This window comes from Sinocyclocheilus anshuiensis, unplaced genomic scaffold (assembly GCF_001515605.1).
Source record: "Sinocyclocheilus anshuiensis isolate Anshui unplaced genomic scaffold, SAMN03320099.WGS_v1.1 scaffold658, whole genome shotgun sequence".
Classification (NCBI taxonomy): Eukaryota; Metazoa; Chordata; class Actinopteri; order Cypriniformes; family Cyprinidae; genus Sinocyclocheilus; species Sinocyclocheilus anshuiensis.
The window spans coordinates 1,655,872-1,678,043 of record NW_015542402.1 but is presented as its reverse complement, the minus strand read 5'-3'; the positions used below and the strand labels follow the sequence as shown (position 1 = coordinate 1,678,043).

The following is a 22,172-nucleotide window of genomic DNA, read 5'->3' as shown; positions in this document are numbered from 1 at the left end:
AACCTGCAGTAACGCCGTAGCGTGTAAGGCGGAGGCAGCTTCTACACAGGCCGTATAAGCATCGCTGGACAGACCAGACGAGTAACTACAGACCCGGGAGGGGAGGCACGGTTCGCCCTGCCCGGGTGGAGGCGGTATTAGGACACAGCTGCACCACCGTCGAGAGTGGTGAGGGAGGAGGAGTTAGCAGGTTGGTTTCTGGCAGAAAAAGGTGCCATCCACAACCTGGTAAGCCCCTCATGCACCTCCGGGAAGAATGGCACTGGGGCGGGGCGCTGAGAACCAACGCGGACCACCCAGAAGAACCAATCGTACAACCTTGAGGACTCGGGACACGGTGGAGGTCTCCACTCGAGCCCTACCCTCAAGGCGGCCCGGGAAAGCATAGCCATTATTTCCGGATCTGATTCAGGCATTGCTACAGTCCTGGAGGCAGCAGCGCAGCCAAATCTTCCTCTCCAGAAATCTCCGGCTCACCCTCCGATGCAGCGATCGACATCCAGTCGTCGGGAGGAGCGCCAAAGGACACTGCTGGTACGCTCCTTGTAGAGGGCCCAGCACGTTCCATTGGCAGCTCAACTGGTTGCGGAGTGCAAGAGGAGCGATGGTCCCCCCAAGGGTTGGTTCCCTGGAGGGTTTGCCATCACTGTTACCCTCAGACTGCCCGTGCTACTGCCTGAAGTAGCCCTGCCTGACTTCCGCCATGACGAGAACTAGATCGAGGCAGAGGTAACGGAGCTTGGCCCGCGATGATCATCTTCCCGCAACTCTCCAGAAAGCTCTGGCTCGCCTCCTCACACTCCTTGTAGAGGACCCAGCACGTTCCATTGGCAGCTCAACTGATTGCGGAGTGCAAAAGGAGCGATGGTCCCCCGAGGGTTGGTTCCCTGGAGGGTTTGCCATCACTGTTACCCTCAGACCGCCCGTGCTACTGCCTGAAGTAGCCCTGCCTGACTTCCGCCATGACGAGAACTAGATCGAGGCAGAGGTAACGGAGCTTGGCCCGCGATGATCATCTTCCCGCAATGAGAACATGACTGGGGAGTCTGGGGATGATTTGTCCGCTGTTTTCGCAATTATTAGGGAACGTGTGTGAATGGGGGACAGAAAACAGAGGCATGAGGGTGCAGCTCAGGCTGGGAAGGGTGAGCAAGGACCGTGGATTATTCCAAGGGGTGGGGTCTCAGGGGTCTCAGGGGCGGGGCTAATCCTTCCTTTGCTAGTGGATTCCCTTGGCGCAATTTTCTGATAAAATGTTAAAAAAATGTATTTGAACAGGTCCAAGTAATAGATGGGCAAGCCCCTCAGGCTGGCTGACCCCTCACGCATCCCTGTTTTGCAAATATTAATGACCCTAACTTGACCCAAGGCATGAATACAAAAGACAATACAACCCAGTTGTTAGTTCCACAGAGCCTTCAGGATGTCATTCATGGCACTGAACAGATTTTATTGGCCAGGTATTTGCAGTAACATTCGCAGATGGTGTGCACTGTGCTGCAAACACAAAAAAAGCGTCATTACCCCAAAAGCACCATTGTGTCCTCTCCCTTTGAACGAGGTCACATTCACTTGACTTCATCAAGCCATCAGAACAGTCAGCACAGGGACATCACTTTGCACTAGTGTTGGCAGAATATGCAACCCGGTACCCAGAAGCACTAGTGCTCCGTACCACTTCCGTCAAAAGTGTAGCGAAGGCTAGGTGTGTGAATATATCTTTATCTATATAAATATATATACGTATATACAGTGTTGGGAAGGTTACTTTGGAAATGTAATAGGTTACAGATTACAAGTTACCCTAATTAAAATGTAATAGTAGTGTAAATTTTTCAATTACTTTATTAATGTAACTGATTACTTTTGATTACTTTTCTAAATTTCTAATGAATGTTTATTTGCAACAGTTATCATTTTCAAACATTTACACCATGCAGTGTACACTGCACTGTCAGACTTTCAAAATCCTTCATCACTTGAATTAAGATGATCAAATTTGAACACATCCACCACAAAATCAGACTTTAGTACCACCTTTTACTTTGAGATTGATCTGAAGTTCAATGCAGATTTAAAATAATAAGAAATGGATTACTGATACTGTTTTTGAAAGCAAATCTTTGCATAACTACAGGAAACACTGCATCTAACAATGGTTTGGAAAAAAAATTGTTAATTAAAAAATAATAATAAATAAAAGCATATACATCAATTCAAATACGGTTATCTAATAAGCATGTGTCCTATTTTGTGTACTAAACTCCTGAAACATTGGTGTCTTTTTGAAACATTGGTGTCTCTTTGTATGTGATATGATAGTTTTCTCAAAATAAGTAAAATGCTCATGAAGTGTTCATGTACTCATATATTGAGGCGGCAGAGGTTGAAAACACCGCGAGCTTCAGTAGGTCTATGTGTAGTAAATGAAACCGCATGTCTGCGCCATTAATTTCCACGAAGGGCAGACTGGGAAAAAAAATTCAGGCCGGGAAATCTCACACTCATACACCCACAACAAATTCTGAAACATGGACAACCCTATTTTTTGTATGGACCTCACACACTGAAAAAAAAAGTTTAATTCATCCAATTAAAAAAATTTAGGGTAATGATTCACATCTATATTTTTTAACTTGAGCCAATGAAAAATAAATAACTTGCCCTTTTTTTCAGTTTCTTCTGAAACTACAGATGATGCTATCCCATTAGACTGTCCATGCCGCATCTGCTGCTTCATTATTACCATAATAAACCATTTCCCCTGCATCCTCTCCAAAGTCAAAGGACAGGAAAAATTCCATGGTTTCTTCCTGGCACAGCTTGCTCGTGTGAGCATGTAAAAACATGTCTCTCCACATTGGGCCAAATTGTCACTTTCCTCATTATCTGTCATTTTTCAAGACGAAAATAGAAGTGAAATGTCTTCAGTAGCATCCTAAAAATGGTTTCCATGCTCTCAGCTGCATCTGAGCGTGGAAGCAGACACGAGGTGTAGAAAACTGGAGAGAAAAAGCAGTAAAGAATGGAAGAGATATGGATGGATTTGCATGTTGAGCATATGAGCAGACTTACAGCTTGAGAACTCCAGGGGACATGAATGTTCATCCATCGGAAAGTTATTCAGTTTAAGCTGGCACTCTGCATCAATGGTCAACCTACAGACAGAAATTTCATTCATCAAATTTCTTTTTATAAGCCATTTAATTAGCACACCCCACATTTAGAATTTCCAGCGCTAGAATATGCATAGAATATACATAGTACTAGAATATACATAGCACAATTAAAAAATGACTGACAGTTTAAAAGCTATTAATGGCAGGCGTGCATCATATTTGTTCAAATTGGATGAATTCTTCCTGAAAGCAAGTGTTTCATCAGTGGTACCCAGCAAAAGCTACCCAGATAGCAAGGCGAATAAACAGCCAATAAACAGTGAATAGTGTTCCCTAATCTAAAGTGTTATCATTAAATGATATATTTTTCTACATACTTACAGTGCATCTTATTTTAGTAAGATTTATTTGGAATGTCTTAAAGTTCCAGTAACATTTAGCAAATTGTATTTATATTTTTGTGTTGAAAATTTTGAAAAAGTGATTTATATTGTGTTTAACACAGTGCTCGATATAAGGGATAATGAATGCTCCTTGTTGAAAAAAAATCCCCTCCTTAAAACCACTATCTTATTTCGATTCATAGCATTGTGTATTACGTTACTAAAAACGAATGCAGTCACCAATGTTAGGTAAATGTGTGTTTATTTACAGAAACAGTCAGGTTTTAGTCCCTAAAATGTTGAGCTATTTTGTTTTGCCACTGTTTAAGCAACGTGCACAGAAACCACCCCGCGGTTAATAGCTCTGCATCTGCACTCGAGACTCTGTTAATGGAAAGAAGCACTTTAGCCGAGTATTCAGGTTGTTTTTTAGAACAGAAAGGATGCTCTGCATGTGAGGGACTGAGAGATAACAATCCAAACAACAAGAGAGAGAGAGAGAGAGAGAGAGAGAGAGAGCGAGAGAGAGAGAGATATTGAACCAACATCACTTTGTAACTTTAAATCGATGCAGTTAGCATTCAACATTCACTTAGCATTGTTTCAATGGTTGCTTGCTATCTGGGTACGCTCAGATTATGCATGTTATGTTCATTCAAAATTAAAGCGTGCATTTACCTTAAAGTGTACAGTATACGCCCGTCGTTCCATATCCGAAGCATGCGATTAGGTGTGGTGATCCAGTGGGCATCTGCCTTCTTAGAGTTGCGGAAAAACGTGTCAGGGATCCAGATTTTTCCCACCATGTTGCTGTTGAGACGCAGAACCTTCATGCTGCTGTTGAACTTCAGCCGCCTGTCATACCACGTTTGGGCGAAGAAGATGTCAATCGTGTACTCCTGAGGAATCGAAAGGGGCAGACCTTTCAGACAAAACCAATGCTTGAGTGCATACCCCTGTGTCCCAATTAGAATATTACACGAATTCCACTTTGTTTGGCCTTTTTGGCCATTTTAGAACAGAAGGAAACGGGACAAGCCAGACGCAAACATGTGCACTATTGGCTATTCTAAACAAGTTCGGCGCAACTGAATCAATACATAAACACTGATTTAATGCATGTTGAAGCTAAATCCTGGTGCAAATTCAAACAATCACTGGAGACTGGAGACAACTCTAGGATAACTCTTGTTATATGCTTCATACGGTTTCACGTTTAGGGACTGTCACAGCCCATGCAAACTCCTTTTCTTACAGATGCATACATACCATACAGATATAAATGTAGCCAGCAACACTTGTGTTTATTTGGAGAACAGTCCACATCTCCAATTAATTTCATGGCAACAGGCCAAACAGTGTTTCATCATCAACTAAAATTATTGATACATATTTCATTATATGCTGTAAGTAGCGCAATTACATTCATTGAAATATGTATTTTTTGTAATATATATTATATTTGTTATCGGACTTCACATATACCTTTTATTTATTCTAAGAACATTAAATGTAATGAGATCATAATAATGAATCCTTTACATTTACAGAGAACATAAATGAGAGCAACATGTTAAAATGTTCCGAAGACTGAATGTGTTACGGCTGACACTTATTTTGTGTTTTGTTTCTATTTATTACGTATAATTTTTAATTTTACCCTGTCCTGCTGCTTTCAAACGGTGTTCCTTTTGTGTTATGTTAAAAGTGCTGTTTATAACATTTATATGTTTTGGCACACAATGTAAAGCATAGAGCTATACATTTAATTTTTTTTTAATAAATTAGCCCTGGGTGTAATTTTAGTTAGGTATTTTAGTTGCTTGACATCTCTTGTGTGTGTAGCCATATGTTTCAGTTCATCTTTGTCGGTTATTGTCTTTGCTAATTTGCTTAGCTGTTACATTTGTAATAGGTTTGTTGTTATTTTCTTAAGATTATATGCAAAATGCAACACGCTATTCATCAATACAAATCACTATAGAACCTAAGCATTAAAAAACATCCAAAATAAACACAAAATGACAGTTACAGTAACTAGTAAATTATTTGGTTTAACTCTTTAGGTTTACTAATCAGTCTATCTTAACATGCTGTGTCACTAAAATAGAACATACTAAAATACACATCAAATGTCAGACAATCATAAATAAAATGTATTGTGGAAACACTGCTCAGCAAAACCAAACTGAAGCACACTGAAGGTACCTCACAGATTAAAACATAATGTTGCATTTTGTAATATCACTCTGATATACAGTATATTTAAGAATTTCAGCTTCACATCTGTCAGTTTATAATGCTGATATTAACATTTGTGTATAAAAGCATGCTAATAATAATGCAATATAAAGTAAAAAGTATTTCCTGTTGGACACACAAATCTTTTGGTGAAAGAAAGAAACATGATATACTTTTATATTCATAAAAACATGTGTTAGAGCATTTCTCTTACCATGTTGATGGCATTAACTGGACCAATGCTGTTGACAAACATGTCAGTGTGGATCACTGTTGGTTTGACTGTGGAGAGAAACAATTAGTTTAGTTAGCTAAGTTAAGTTAAGGTGATGACAATAGAGTAAGGTTCACTTGATCACTTGAAAAAAGCTACATGAACATTTTATCTGACACTCTTGTTAAAGTAAATGACAATGTCCTGCCATTATATACTGACTTCAACAGATATTCAATAAATGATCTCTGTTTGTGATCCGCAGAAGAAAGTAAGTTATAAGGACAACACAACAACGAGTAAATTATGACAGACTTAAGGAGATTTTTTGGTGATCTATGCACATGTTCCACTAACATTTGAGAAACAGAAAGTGCCTAGAAAACGTTTGTCAACACTAAATCTGTTGTTGTGTAATTTAAAACAAACTTCTGTTTATGAAATGTTTTGCTTGATATTTTATCTAATGCGGTGGAATTCACGTCAGAGGCAAAAGTTGTTTACATGCCAACAATATAACTTTGACAACATTGTTTTATTATTTTCATAAATCAGTCAATTAACCGCCACAGACATTTTTTTTTTTGAGTAGGTGGAATTTTATAATATAACACAGCGTTAATCTCTTAATTTTGACTTTATTCTAAAAATATTATGGCACTAAAACGCCGCCATATTTACTATATTATTTAATGCAAACACACTCTTGGCACAGCGGCCCAAAACGCAAAAAGACAGAAAAAAACAAACTAATTTTAGTTGTAATTAATTTAATTGAATTCTCCTGGCCTTTTTTTCTGCAAATTCATCCACAATGTCTTTGGTGTTTAATTTAAGGCTTCGTGTATTCTCAATGGAAAGAATGGCTGCTCCAGATGTTAACTGATGGACTGGAGTGCTGTGGATTACTTGTGGATTACTGTGATGTGTTTATCAGCTGTTTGGTCTCTCATTCTGACGGCACCCATTCACTGCAGAGCATCCATTGCTGAGACACTGATGCAATGCTACATTTCTACAAACCTGATGAAGACACAAATTCATCTACATCTCGGATGATCTGAGGGTGAGTAAATTTTTTGCAAAAAATAAAAAATAAAAAACATTTTTGGGTGAAGTGTTCCTTTAAGGTCATTCATTCATAAATAAATAAATAAATAAATAAATAATAAGCAAGCTACTTGCTCACACACAGCTGTCTCTCACTAAATGCAGCGAGATGTTAGCAGTATTTAGGCATCGCTTCGTCATGAACAAGCAGTCACCAGCATTTAGCATCACAGCACAGTTTTCATTCACAGTTTTCACAACAAATTCACACAACTAAAACTAACTTTACTCATGGTTGCCAACTTTGATTCCCTGGTTGGAGCGAGATTTTAATGATAAGGGCAAAAAAAAAAAAAAAAAAAAAAATTAAATGAAATGAAATAAAAAAAATAAAAATAAAAAAAATAAAATAAAATAAAAATATAAAAGTACAGTCACATTTCTCAAATGATCTTCTTTTATGCTCCACAGTTTATTTATTTCTAAAGCTACTTTTATAAAGTTTATTTGATGCTTTTTCAAAAATTTTTTTTTACAATAATTGCTTTAAATTAGCATCTGGGAGTAATTTCTCAGCCCTATTTGATGTGTGATTAATTTAATTAGATTAATTGCCACATTGTGTAATTAATTAGATAAAAATGTTGAATCGCTTGACAGCCCTAGAAAATATGCTTATAAGAATTAGGGAATGCACAGCATCTTTTTCTTTTATTTTTTTGTTATTTGTCCTGAGTGCGGTAGCGTGAGAGTGTGAGACTGAGCTTGAAAGTGTGCGTCATATACCACATCACGGCAATCATTCTGTAGTTTTGATTCGGAAATTAATTAGTACAACTCCTCGGTGATTTACAAAAACAAGGAAAAGAATTAATACGTCTTGGGGAACGAACTGTTAAATCAAAATCCATTTGGCTCAAAAATCCATGGGGTCACATGGCCCTGTGTTAAATGATGTTGTGCAAAGAGCCGGCGATCAGGAGTTTGTGTAATCAAATCTCATCTAGGGTTGCTGTAATAGTATATCTTTATTTTTGACCATCCATTATTCAGAGTACAATGCATAAAGTGCTCACATTCTCTTCATAGTGAAAATGTAGACCGCAGAAGGCTGTGCTCTCATCAACTGCATTAATCTTTTACTCTTTTACCATGCAAACTAGATAGATAAAGTTTGAATTTTGAAGGCTTTATTGTCAGACAGACAGAAAATAAGTTAGATGAAGACAGGAAAATCAATAAACACCACATTAAACCAGTTCAGACCCCAATAAACCTCTTCAAACACATTAGACCTCATAAGAGCACTAAGAAACCTAAACAGACCATATGTTTCTAGGCATAACTGGCATGTTTGTAGTACTATCATGTACCTAAGAGTTGGAAGGCATTGTTAGCAAGCCGCTAAGGGTTAAAATTTGTTTGCATGTTTTAAAAAAATGCACAAGTTAGTCAAATTGATACACGTGACTAGGAATTTCTTAAGATTGTTAGACGTTAATATCTTTTAGCATGTTGCATGTTTTAACATGCTGCTAGGCACTGTTAACACTGCACTGATAACATGTTAGCATGTTGCTTCCGTTATTAGCATGCATGCTCCTCTAGCATGTCGCTAACATGTTTTTACATAGGCATTGTTAGCATATGTCAGCATGTTTGGTGCTTGGCCCCAATATAACTGCTTGCAACTATTGTTTTTATAAAAGGCCTGTTGTAATCATCATTCCTCCCCAACTGTTGTCTATGGCAGCCCTATGAACCGTATGAAGGAAAACAATGAAATTTGGCACACTTATTGGTATGTTCCTCAATAGTAATCTGAGTAATTCTGGTGTCTCTAGGACCAACTCTATTGCGCCACCACAAGTTCAAAAATGTCACTTTTCTTTTGGTCAACTCTTGAATCCTTGAAATAAACACAAACAGAGATCTTAAGTTTATCTGATTACTCTCCTCATGCTAGGCTACGTCCATTGCAGTAAACATGTACTATATTCCATTTTTTTGCTCATTAAAATTTGGCTCAGATGAGTACTGGATCCAGCTGCACAGAAATGACTGAACAGAGCTTAAGTTTAGTTAGTCGTTATGCATTCAAATGATATCACAAATGGACATCTTCATAAAAAGCTGAGTCATTTTGTGATGAGAAGCAGATTTGTTTTGGAATGTGATATCTAAGTTAAAATAAAATACACAACTCAATTCAAACAAGTCAACTTAAATAAAATCCTGTTGAAAGAGTAAATCCGAGAGATGCAGTATTCCCACATCATCTGTTGTATGCATGGGCAGTAAAATGGACAAAATAGTTTGGTGTGTTATTAAATCAGAATGTAATGAGGTTCAGAATTCTTGGAGATGAAACATGTATTTGAGCCAGTTGTTAAACAAAACAACACATGCGGAGAACCGCCTTCAGTAGCTCAGATCTGAATGTAAAAAAAGAAACTGAACCTACCTCCGATGTCTGGCCGCAGCTTGTTATCGTAGCCGTCTAGTAAGCTGTTCAAAATATGTGTGACGTCGCTCTCGTACACTTTGGGGGTCAGAACCCACGTTTTGTTCGCCACTTCATCATCATCACTTTCCAGCTGGACAGAGCTAATGGGCAAACAAAAACACAACGACACGAAAAAAGGTGAATCAATGTTGCTAATCTGTCACATTGAACTCTTTTACATGTCCTGTTTTCAACATAAATGCGCTTTTATTTCTGTAGTCTCTAGAATGTAAGCTAAGATCATGTTATGTCCATATGATCTGGTTCTGCTATTCTATATGATCTTGTTAACAAGCCGTCAAGCGTGTATACTGTAAACCTTTATTTCCATCTGAAAGCAGACACATTTTGCTGAAATGTGACCATGGACCACAAAACCAGTCATAAGGGTCAATTTTTTTGACATTGAGATTTATGCATCATCTGAAAGCTGCATAAATAAGCTTTCCATTGATGTATGGTTTGTTAGGATAGGACAATATTTGGAAATCTGGAATCTGAGGGTGCAAAAAAATCTAAATATTGAGAAAATCACCTTTAAAGTTGTTCAAATGAAGTTCTTAGCAATGCATATTACTAATCAAAAATTAAGTTTTGATATATTTACAGTAGGAAATTTACAAAATATCTTCATGGAACATGATCTTTACTTAATATCCTAATGATTTTTGGCATAAAATAAAAATTAATAATTTTGACCCATACAATGTATTGTTGGCTATTGCTACAAATATACCCCAGCGACTTAACACTGCTTTTGTGCTCCAGGGTCACAAATGTCTTCCAAAGAGTCACTAATGAATTTTTTCTCTATATCCCATAAATTGAGAAAGAAAATACAAAAATGCTTAGGTTAATGTATATAAACCAAAAGTAGTAACATATTAACCATTGGCGGAGTTTTCTGTGTTTCCACTGGTGTATGGTAGGAGGCGCTATTACACATCTTCAGAAAGTGTACTGAATTGTGGGATCAAAACACATCAAAGAAGCAGCAGAAATCAGAAGCATATGCAAAATATTGTGACCATCAAACATTAAACAGCATATGAATCAAAACCGCCTAACTCTACTGAATGAAATGTTGACGCATGAAGTGGTTTAGGACTGTGAAGCTTTGGATGTGTTGATGAAGTGATGTTTTGATCATCGCTCAGACATAGTCTTTTACAAAAATGCCATTTTCTCAGCTTTTGTTCAAAATGTTGCTTCTTACCCACATTCTAGTGTTGATTAAAAAGATTGCATGAAGCTAGAATAAAACTGTTTTTTTTTTTTGTTTGTTGTTGTTGTTTAAAAGCAGAGGCTCTGTTCTTTCTTTTGACATAATGCACGTTCAGATAATCATACAACAAAGTATTCTGCAGGCCATGACAATTTTGTGAAAATGATCAAAAATGTTGGTGGTGGCTGGCAACTGGGAAAGAGTTAACTAATTAACTACAGTAATTATTTCAAGAAGACTTGACTGATCCCTGGATCTTTTGCATAGAGCACATGGAGATGTTAACAATGATTATCAAAGCAGATACAAATGCAAGGCATATAAAATAGCAATTAAAAATGATAAAAGCCCAGGATGGAAGCAGATTGAAGATGCACATGTTTTATTACTCTACTGAACTGAAAATGGCTGTTGTGCTTTCCATAATTGGACATGTGACCATGGCAACAAATAAACTTTTTTAAAAGGTCATTTAACTAGAACCTTAAAAAAGGGTGCCATCTAGAGGAGGACAAAGATAACGTTCAGTCTTTGCAGAGTGTGGGTGTGCTGGTGGAGGCTGGTGACAGACAGATGTACAATAATAATGTTGCATTAGAGGTGGAAATGTTTCTCGCTGGCAGCGCTCCCAGAATCAGATTGTGAGGGGAAGGTGCGACAAACGCAAGCCTGTTTTGCATCTACAACATTATCTCATGTGTTCTGTGCAAACAGGCTATAAATCATTTTAATTACATGCTAATGTGTTTCATAAACTACCTGCTTGGGTTAATAGTAGAGTTTATGTTTGCATAGCAGTGCACAGCTGCTATATATTTGATCTATCTATCTATCTATCTATCTATCTATCTAGTGTCTATCTGTCTGTCTGTCTGTCTGTCTGTCTGTCTGTCTGTCTGTCTGTCTGTCTGTCTGTCTGTCTGTCTGTCTGTCTGTCTGTCTGTCTGTCTGTCTGTCTGTCTGTCTGTCTGTCTGTCTGTCTGTCTGTCTGTCTGTCTGTCTGTCTGTCTGTCTGTCTGTCTGTCTGTCTGTCTGTCTGTCTGTCTGTCTGTCTGTCTTATCGTCTGTCTGTCTGTCTGTCTGTCTGTCTATCTATCTATCTTGTCCTATGCAATTGACTAAAATCCTAAAGTATACCAGAGGCAGAGAGAAGCAATCATTCTCAAATGAATGCTGAGGACCTTGGCAAAGCAATCAGACAACAATGGATGGTGTGAGGCAGTAACCATGGAGTCAGTAGAAGACAGAAAAGCATAGCCTTGAGAGAAACATGTAACTGAGAGCTGTGCTGGTCTGGCAACTTCAGAAACATTTCAGAAAGTGGAGACTGTAACACTTTCAAGGCATTTCATTGTACATTAATATGGGGAGAACACACGGCATCATGACAGACTTTTCAGCAACACATGAAACCTTCCTGCTGGACTCCTTTTAAGCAGTTAGCAAAAATTAATACTTTAAGCATCCCAGAACAATTTAGATAAATTGAACATCAATTAGACCTGTTGCAATGATTACATAATTGCAACAACAACAACAAAAAAACATGATCATTGTGCAATTTACATTTCAATTACACATTGCATTGCATGTGATGGACTGGCCATCTCTGGTCCGAGATGCTAGGATAGACGCCAGCATCTCTGCAACCCTACAGAGGAAAAGCGATGGACACTGCATTCCAAATAAATGATTTTGTAAGTGAATACTAGAAATGCTTTGACATTTCTCGAGTTATTTTGAACACAAAGCACTACAGGTTTATTTGACTGTCACAGCTGTATAATTCCAAAACATTTTGATCTATATGTTACCATGCAAAGATAATGTAACAAAACATGCAACATGCCACAAAAAAGAAGCGATTTATCCTTAAAACAGAATGATATAAAATATAATGGTAACACTTCAAAATAAGGTTCCATTAGTTAATGTATTAACTAACATGAACAAACAATGAACAGTACATTTATTACAGTATTTATTAATCTTTGTTAATGTTAGTTAATGAAAATACAGTTGTTAATGTCAATTCACAGTGCATTAACTAATGTTAACAAGCACAACTTTGACTTTAATAATGCATTAGTAAATGTTGAAATTAACATGAACTAAGATTAATAAATGCTGTAGAAGTATTGTTCATTCTTAGTTCATGTTTACTAAAGTAGTTAACTAATGAACCTTATTGTAAATTGTTACCAATATAATATATACAATAATGGGTAACACTTTATTTTAAGGTGTCCTTGTTACACGTTACATGTACTTACTATTATAATAACAATTAATTATGCAAAATTACATGCAAGTAAGCCAAACCTAAATTCTAATCCTAACCCTATAGTAAGTACATGTAGTTAATTAATATTACTCAGTACTTACATGTATAATCACACTGTAACAAGGACACCTTAAAATAAAGTGTAACCCAATAATGTATACCTATATAATTACATTATTATTACAATTACATTATTGTATTTAGTATATAAAATAATGCAATATATATTCAAAACTATGATGACTACAGGAAGTCTTCATTCATGTAAAATGAAATCTTGTGAGTTTAATCGGACCACCTTAAAAAAAAAATTGCAAGAGAACTGCTGCCTTTTAATTCAAATGAAATAGATTAAGCCAATGATTGATCACAACAACAATCATATAATAACAATTAATTACCCACAATTAATGTCATAATAGTGACAGCCCTGATATCAGTGAAGTTAATATATTTCACTCAATTTGCTGCATTTGTAATGTGAAACTTTAAAAAGTACCAATAGAGTATAGAGCTGGAGTGCACTGAAGTGAGGGGAACCAACTGCTCTTCTGTTGAGAACACTAGAAATATATATTATCAGTATGTTTTCAGATGCCTGTTCCAGTAATTGTCATTAGTGATATATTAGAAATAAAAGCCATAAATATAGCCTCAGGTGATTATCAAGGGGCCAAGGATAAATGACTCAAGTAGACGTGATACAATGACTATACAAAAAAAAAAAGAAATCTTTATAGAAGTATTATATTATGTATTATAGCAGAAGATGCAAAACAGTTAGTTTTGCTGCTTGATATCGCACACCGGTGTTTCTTACCATATTATTTTAATGTATTATCTTAATTATAAACACAGTGGTTTGTAGCGTAACAGTTTTACCGTGTACTGCACTTTCTTATTCTTCTCGTTATTTCCCTACAGCGGCTAATGAACCGGAGGTCTCGCACATTCACAGAAAACTGCTTACTTATGCGTTGAAAAATAAGGTGGATATGTTTATTTTTAAACAAATATGTTTTCAATATCATTAGGACAAAAAAATATTTAACATTTAATGATCTATAAGCATTTTAGACATCACAGAATTCTTTGTAAACTGATCTCTCTCTCTCTCTATATATATTCTCTTAAGACCCGAGAAAAGATTTTTAGGAAAAAAATAGTTTTTTTTCATGTCTTTACATTGTTTAGAGAATTAAAAAATTTTTTAAAATTCTTTTTTTTTTTAAATGATATTTCCTTCATAAGTTATGCTATGTCCTCGGTAGAGGACATCAGGACTCAATTAAAAAAAAAAATAAAAAGACATGAATGAACATGCATAGGCAAAAACATTTTATACATTTTTAGTTAAGCTTTGTATAAAGATGATTCTCAACTATGTTATAACAGAATGATTTGTCCGCCATGGCCTCCCGAGTCCCCTGCTCCGCCATGGCACCCCGAACGGTTACCGCTCTGGAGGCCCACTGTCCCGTGTCTGTCCTGAGGGACCTCCAGAGTGCCCACCCCCCCCCTCCCCATTGGATGTTATATGGCGTGAGGTCACGCCTTCCGGAGGGGGGCATTATGTCAGACTCTGTTCCCTGTTTTGTCTGTGTCTTGCTCCCCAGGTGTTCCTTTCCCATGTTTAATTTGTCCCAGGTGTTCCCCATGATGGTTCATTGATCCCAGGTGTGTCTCGTCATCCCCTCCTCCTGTGTGTATTTAAAGTGTTCCCAGTCCCTAGTTCTCTGTCTTCGTGTGAACGTCTTCGTGTGAACATCTTCGTGTGAATGTCTTCGTGTGAACGTCTTCGTATGAACGTCTTCTTGAGTTCGTCTCCCTTGGTTCCTGCAAATAAAGTCTTGGTAAAAGTATTCTCCAGCCTCTCCTCGTTCCTCGTGTATGTGCATCGTGACAATATGAGGTCACAGGGTCTCAGGAGGATATATATATATAAATACACTACACATCAATATATCTATTTACGGAGATTTTAACCTGAGACCTAAAAGGATTTTCTATCCTGTGGATTCCACTGATGGACAACATTAGTATTACGGCCTAAATCTCTCATTTCCATTGATATAAATGGCTGATCTTTTAGTAATTGTTGTTAGGAAAATTCATGAAATTCAGCATGTTTCCTCAGAATGTCCTCTTGTGCATGCGTACCAAGTTTTGTGAAGTTTTTCAAATAACGGGGAATGGCTTTCTCGTGAGGACATAGATCAAATACTATCAGCTGATTTTGGGGCACTGGTTTGGATTCAAGGAAAGACTTTGAAGGCTTAGAAATGACTCTTCTAGAGTTATAAGCATGAATGTGCTACTGCTATAAACTGCTGAAGTTTGATTGGCTGCTGGCAGCCATGTTTGTTTTTTTTTTTTATCCGAGACATGAACCAAAACAGCATTGATCTTATTATAGTGCCATCTACTGTCAGATGGATGTGTGTGCATCCCACCAATCTCTATGACTGTTTCTGAGGTACAGATGCTTTTAAGGGAAGAAAAAGAATAACTAACTAGAATAATAAGAAATTAAAATCAGAACAACTACACTCACTGCTTGGACCATTAATAAACACTCTTGGCTGGGTGGGAAAGCAAGCTTTTTCATGTGCTTTAGATTAAAAATTCCTTGCAGTGTACTTGAAATGCAGGCCTTCATCAACCCTGTAAGAATAATCCAGGTTATGCTAGACTTAAGAGAAACTGCACATATCCGATGACAGTAAAATGACTAATAAATGCACAGAACAGAAGTAAAATCTTACGATTTTTTTACGGGTTTTATGAGTAGGCCTACCACACAAACGTTTATTCAGAATCAGTGTTGGGGAAAGTTTTTTTTTTTTTTTTAAAGTAATGCATTACAATATTGCGTTACTTCTCAAAAAAGTAAATAATTGCGTTACTTAGCTACTTTTTATGAAAAGTAATGTGTTACTTTACTTTTGCGTAAATTGTTCCATCTGGACTGGGCTTACTTGTTTGTTTTTAATATAAAAATGTCTATTTTTAGCAAATGTAGAAGCCCTTTCACGCCAAAAGTGAAGAGAATAAGCCTCAGGCTGAAGGAAATGTAATGTCAGTCAATAGAGAATGTGAAGATACGTCATGCTGGGCCGCTGCCGCCATTCTGGGAGGATCGCCCTCTGCTACAAATGCTGAAATTAATATGGATACCTGTTTATCATTTGTTTTTGATTTGAAGTTAAATATTCGCATTATTCATTGTAGCGTTTGCAGGGAAGAGAAGTCATTTTATCGCTTTGCATAAGTTTTTTGTAGAATTTTTTTTACAATGTAGGTTGATTACAGTCATATGGTAGAACATCCAAATAAAAGTGTCTGTTCAACAAGCTGACAGAAGTCCATCCATTTCTTTGTAGGAAACGTTTCAGTGACGAAGTATAATTGTTGTGATTGTAAATAGGCTACTAATTTTTCCACGGCCACGGAGGAGAATCAGAGATTGTGGGTCATATTCAGCGGACAGACACGAACACACTGGATTTTTTATATTTATTTCAACAAATGACAACCAAAATCAAATCCCTGGGAGCTTGTTAACAGTTTTGTAGCATTTTAAAATGCTGGCTTGATGTACTAAGACAGTGATATTAAAAGACATGCAGATGAGCCCAGAATATGAACGCAATGCGTTTAATACATGTTAAGCATAAAAAGAAAACGCTTAACATGGCTTATGCATTAAACAGACAGTTACATTTAAAGTTCATATTCTGGGCTCATCTGCTTTCCTGCACATAGTATGCTCTATTAGTAAGGTGTGCACAGAATGTGGTCTTTTAATATCACTGTCTCAGTGCATTAAGCGTTTTCTTTATATGAGAGGAAAACGCTTAACGTGTAAATAAACACGTTTTGTTCACATTTTGGGCTCATATGCATGTCTGCACATAGTAAATGCTTTACAATTTTGTCTTGGTACATTGAGCCAAGCAGCGCGATCCTCCCAGTATGGCGGATAAACAAAGACGTTTCCCAGAACTCAACGCGGCGTGACGTCAGCTTCACTTTCTCTATACATGGGAAAACAAAGTGACTTGCGTTACTTATTTGAAAAAGTAACTCAGATATTTTCTTGCAAATTAAAAAAGTATTGAGTTACTTTACTAGTTACTTGAAAAAAGTAATCTGATTATGTTAATTTAGTTACAGTACTTAACCTAAGAGTTAATCTAACCTTTCTTAAAGACACATTAAGCTGTCTATATTTCACCAGGTTTAGTGTTTATTGAAAAAGAATAATGGACCATGAGCTGCCAAGTCAAATGTTAACTAACACAACATGCATGCATTTTCTAAGTTTTTGCCTCCAAAGGTCATAAAAAGGCTTTATTTTCTTTATGCAAAATATAACAGTGGGGGGATTTTTAGAAATACAACAATACACTTTGAAAATGCTTAAATTTTGCAATGACCAATCTTATATCTGAGGAAATAACTTGACTGCGTGGCCCAAATGGCTTCTGTGTGGTGGTGAGAGCCATGGCATCAGATTTTCATTTCATCCTTACTGAGTGTAATGAAATAACATGTCTGCTTATTGCAATTCAATAATCAGCCCATGCAGCAATGCAGCAAAACGCTCACCGTAACCCTTTTGTGATGCTTCGCGGTATAAGACAGCTCATAATGAAATGGAGATGATATTTCCCTTGATGGGACGCTGATGCCATTTTTGTTTATTGGGCCCAGCTCTTCTGCTGAATTACACCATCTGGTGCATGTAGCCCACTTGTCCATCACTAGTCCAAAATGAGGCTGCAGACAGGCAGAAGAAACCAAATGTCCCCATCTACACTCTCCTGAAGATAAGGTGCTATTAACAATACATCAGCTGACCTGTAATGGCCTTCGGTTCCCTAATTAGATGACCTTTGAACAGTCTGGATATTCACAGATCATCTTAAGCCTAACTAAATAAGATTGGTCACACTTTATTTTAAGGACAAATTCTCACTATGGCTAAAAATCAACTTTTGCCTCAATAAACTCCTAAGTTGCTGCTTATTAATAGTTAGTAAGGTAGTTGTTAAGTTTAGGTGTGGGGTGGATCTAAAATAGATCTTTAAATCCAAAGATGCATTATGCAGAATAAGGCATTAATATGTGCTTTATAAGTACTAATAAACAGCCAATATGCTAGTAATATGCATGCTAGTTAATAGTGTGAAGTGGTCCTTAAAATAAAGTGTTACCATAAGATCAGATTAAAGTTTAACTGTGATTAGTTTTTATATTCAAAAATAATTATTTGAAAAAAAAAAAAAAGATACTTTATTGCAGGTTTGTTGACTGGTTTTGCTTCAGGCCTGTTTATTTTGCTGTCTTAACTAGGCATGATTATATTTTTGGCCTGCAACTAACTGAGAACCACTGATTTATGAAACTAGAACAACACTGATTTTTAACAAATACTATCATATAGCTATCTCAAGTACAGACATTTTTTTACTACTGCCTTCTTCCAATTTGTTTTAAGCAAGGAAATCAAAGACATAGCAAATATTTGTATTTATGCATCAGTAACACATCAATAAATTGGCTTTTAATGTCTTCTGGACATTTGGGAAGATGAGAGAGTAACTTCTGAATATCATAACGTACCATCTCACGTGTTGTCTGCAACACACCGTGTGCATTTGGGAGTCTCGGGTCAACTTTGAAACATCTGAGCTTTGGTTCAGAACATCTTCCGTGATAAGGTTGAGGTGTTACTACAGGCCTTGCTCTTAAACCAGCACGCTGAGTGCTATCAAAGGCAGCAGCAATCTTTTCATCATACCACTAGTGAGTGTATTAATCCCTGTGGTGCGACTCCAGATGAAAATGTCATAGTCTTGGGGTGCAGCCGACACGTGCATCATCAGATGAGCGTTTGATCCCCGTGTATCTGACACTTGCTTGGTCTATTCCTTATGGGTCAGAAAAATACACCCCCACATCATTCAAACAACCAGACGAACAAAGTAATTTAGTTGTAAAATAGTAGAACACCTACGGTCTTCTATTTCAAAGTTCAAGTAGATTAGGGAGATAACCCTGAGTGACAGCATTAGCAGCATTACCAATGCTAATCCTTCTGTAAGTAATTGTCAATCAGTGATTTCAGCAATGTTAAGAACAATTTAAAATTCTGCTCCTAAGAGTGCACAGCTGTTTGAATCCCTCAATAACTGTCCTTTCCCGATCAATTATCACTACACTATCCCAAATAAGGACCAGTTGTAAATAGGTGGCTTTCTGGATGGATGCTCTATGCGAAATTGTTTGGAATGTATGATAGAAAATTGTTATGACATCAAATCTGTGGCAGATAGCAAAGATATTTATTGCATTATCCTGATAATGGAAAGCAAGCATTATATTACAAAACACTGGTTAAATATAGGAACATAAGCAGGCTTTTACCATAATTACAATAGATGCTTTTGTCAGTAATCTCCTCGACTGTAGAAAGCCCATGTGACTGATGTAACTATATGCTCCAGTCTTTAAAAGGTGATCAAATGCACAATGTTTTAACTTAAATGTGTATGCTTAGCATTCCCCCTCGGTCAAAATCAGAAAACTACAAAACGTAAACCTACAGTACTGTGTGAACAGAAGGTTCAATAATAAGTGCCTACTGGCGTTTGATTAGGCCAGAGATGCATACTAAAATAAAATACTTTTTGCATGTACAGCACTGGGATCTCAGGGGACCAAACATAACGTAAAGCCAATCTCAACAAAACATGACAGCTGAAACCTCCTGATAATCATTTATTTCAATACTTTGATATTTGTATGATTTGTTCCGTGTCCAAGCTCCGACGGTGTAGTTATAGGCCAGAATTCCTCCTGATTCTTCATCAGCAGGTGGAGAGGAGGAGTCAATCCCTGACTTAAATCTTCTTAAACAAACGTCTTGACTGAAATGGCGTCATGTAGATGGCAAAGCTTTGAACTTTAGCCCTTGACTAAGTACAATGAGAAACAGCATGCATAGTTCATTGAGGAAAAAGGCTCATCTATCCTAATGCTACCCTGAATTTGGTTTAATGGCTGTTTGAATCATGACACACATCCTGACAGAACACGGTCATTATATAACTAGTATAAGTTATATAATTATTACTATTATTATTCGATAGCTTTATACACCATCAGCACCACTGCCTCATTTAGGGATTTTATGGAGCTTATTTAAAGGGTTTTGCCTCCAGCAACGTAAAAACAACTGCAAGCCCCAACGTCGCCAGATATTCATCAGATTTCATCTTCATACTGTCACAAAACACACATCCATTACACTGACGCAAACAGATTGGAGGAAAGCATGGGAAACAGAGCAGCGCATGCACTCACAGCCCATATAACGTTTGCGCACCAGAACACATTAGCATGTTAAATTCGTCCTCTCGTGTGATATTCTTACCTCAAAGGAAGATGGGCGATTAGAAAAGCCCACAGAAAGAGCTTGGGCGTGATCGCGGGGATGGCCATCGCATTCAAGCATTTAGAGGAAAAATGAAAAGCAGCCACGATCACCATCTTGCTCGTCCCCTTTATTTACTGCCTTTCTTCGCTGTGACACATAGCAGATCGCGTTGGCTTTCGTGTCTCAGATCCGCTGCTGCGATGCGATTCAAGCCCTCACAAAACAACAAAGCACGCACGAGCTGCCTGCTCTATTACTGCAGGTATCTGGAAATAAATGCAAGAGATGAAGGCGATCTATCCGGGTCCAGTAGAACTGGTAAATGTGTGAATGCAGATGAAGTGTGTGAAAGCGGATCTGATGCACGTCGCTGCAGCAATACAACACATGCGTGGTAGAGATGCAACCAAAACTCACATGCTTTTATTAATAAATCAGAAAACATTATAACTACCACGCAAACAACGTCTTATATAGAGCATGCACTCACGCATTATATGGCGTCTGAATTTTGTTGTTGTTATTATATTAGTCTCTGTTATTATTATTATTACTTTTAAATATAACAATATTTAATAAAAGGGAATAAACAAATCTTAAATGTAGGCTGTTGGCGGCTGCCGAGCAACTTAATATAAAATTAGTGGAATTTTAGTGTTGAACGCGACTTATCCAATCATAGATACAGGTTATTTTATTAATGTTAACGTATTAGAGGCATTTATTAATGTTGAAATTGAAATACTCTAGGCTATTAATATTTTCTAGCTTGTAAGGGGTAAATGGATGTGGAGATTTGTATAAGAATTATTTAATATGTCCATAAATGACTAAATTAAAGGTCGTATGTGATTTGGAGTGTAAATAGCACTAATGTGTGTGTGGAGAGAGAGAGAGAGAGAGAGAGAGAGAGAGAGAGAGAGAGGAAGCTGTCATCCCTCACAGCATGAGGAAAAACAAGAGCATGGTAATTCCACTTGATGTAGGCGACCAATCGCTGCATACAGCTTACAGATGTCACTTATGAGTCTATCTGAGGTAGAGTGACAGGATTTTAGTGACAACAACTATTTATGGGGAGAAACTCACTTTCAGCACTATGTATAAATCTAGTAAGCATCAAATGGAGGAGACTGTATTCCAGGACCATGGACAGCTCCTTAACTGTCTCCACTGTGAAATCTCTGTTCCAGTTTCAACCATATTTAGGGTGACACAAAATCAATCAATCAATCAATCAATCAATAAATCAATCAATCAATCGTCTGTCTGTCTGTCTGTCTATCTCTCTGTCTGTCTGTCTGTCTGTCTGTCTGTCTATCTATCTATCTATCTATCTATCTATCTATCAATCTCTCGTTTGTCTGTCTATCTATCTATAGTCTGTCTGTCTGTCTGTCGTCTGTCTGTCTATATCTATCTATCTATCTATCTATCTATCTATCGTCTGTCTGTCTCTCTGTCTGTCTATCTATCTATCTGTCTGTCTGTCTGTCTATCTATCTATCTCTCATCTGTCTGTCTAGCTATCGTCTGTCTGTCTGTCTGTCTATCTATCTATCTCTCGTCTGTCTGTCTATCTATCGTCTATCTATCTATCTGTCTGTCTGTCTGTCTGTCTATCTATCTATCTCTCATCTGTCTGTCTGTCTATCTATCGTCTATCTATCTATCGTCTGTCTGTCTGTCTGTCTGTCTGTCTGTCT

The 22,172-nt window shown here is 37.2% G+C and overlaps 1 protein-coding gene across 4 annotated transcripts in view; it reads right to left on the bottom strand.

The window, feature by feature from the left end:
- Positions 1-20,859, bottom strand: part of LOC107692990 (gamma-aminobutyric acid receptor subunit gamma-2-like) — a 47,450-nt gene extending 26,591 nt beyond the window's left edge. For 2 of the 4 annotated variants that reach the window (XM_016492228.1, XM_016492229.1), the window contains exons 1-5: positions 20,464-20,859; positions 9,472-9,614; positions 5,958-6,025; positions 4,181-4,401; positions 3,076-3,158 (exon numbers count right to left, since the gene is read on the bottom strand). In XM_016492228.1, the coding sequence (XP_016347714.1) occupies positions 3,076-3,158; positions 4,181-4,401; positions 5,958-6,025; positions 9,472-9,614; positions 20,464-20,579 (631 nt within the window). In that variant the 5' untranslated portion in view covers positions 20,580-20,859. The remainder of the gene's footprint in view (positions 1-3,075; positions 3,159-4,180; positions 4,402-5,957; positions 6,026-9,471; positions 9,615-20,463) is intronic. The other 2 variants (XM_016492230.1, XM_016492231.1) reach the window with 2 other exon arrangements.
- Positions 20,860-22,172: the final 1,313 nt, after the last annotated feature.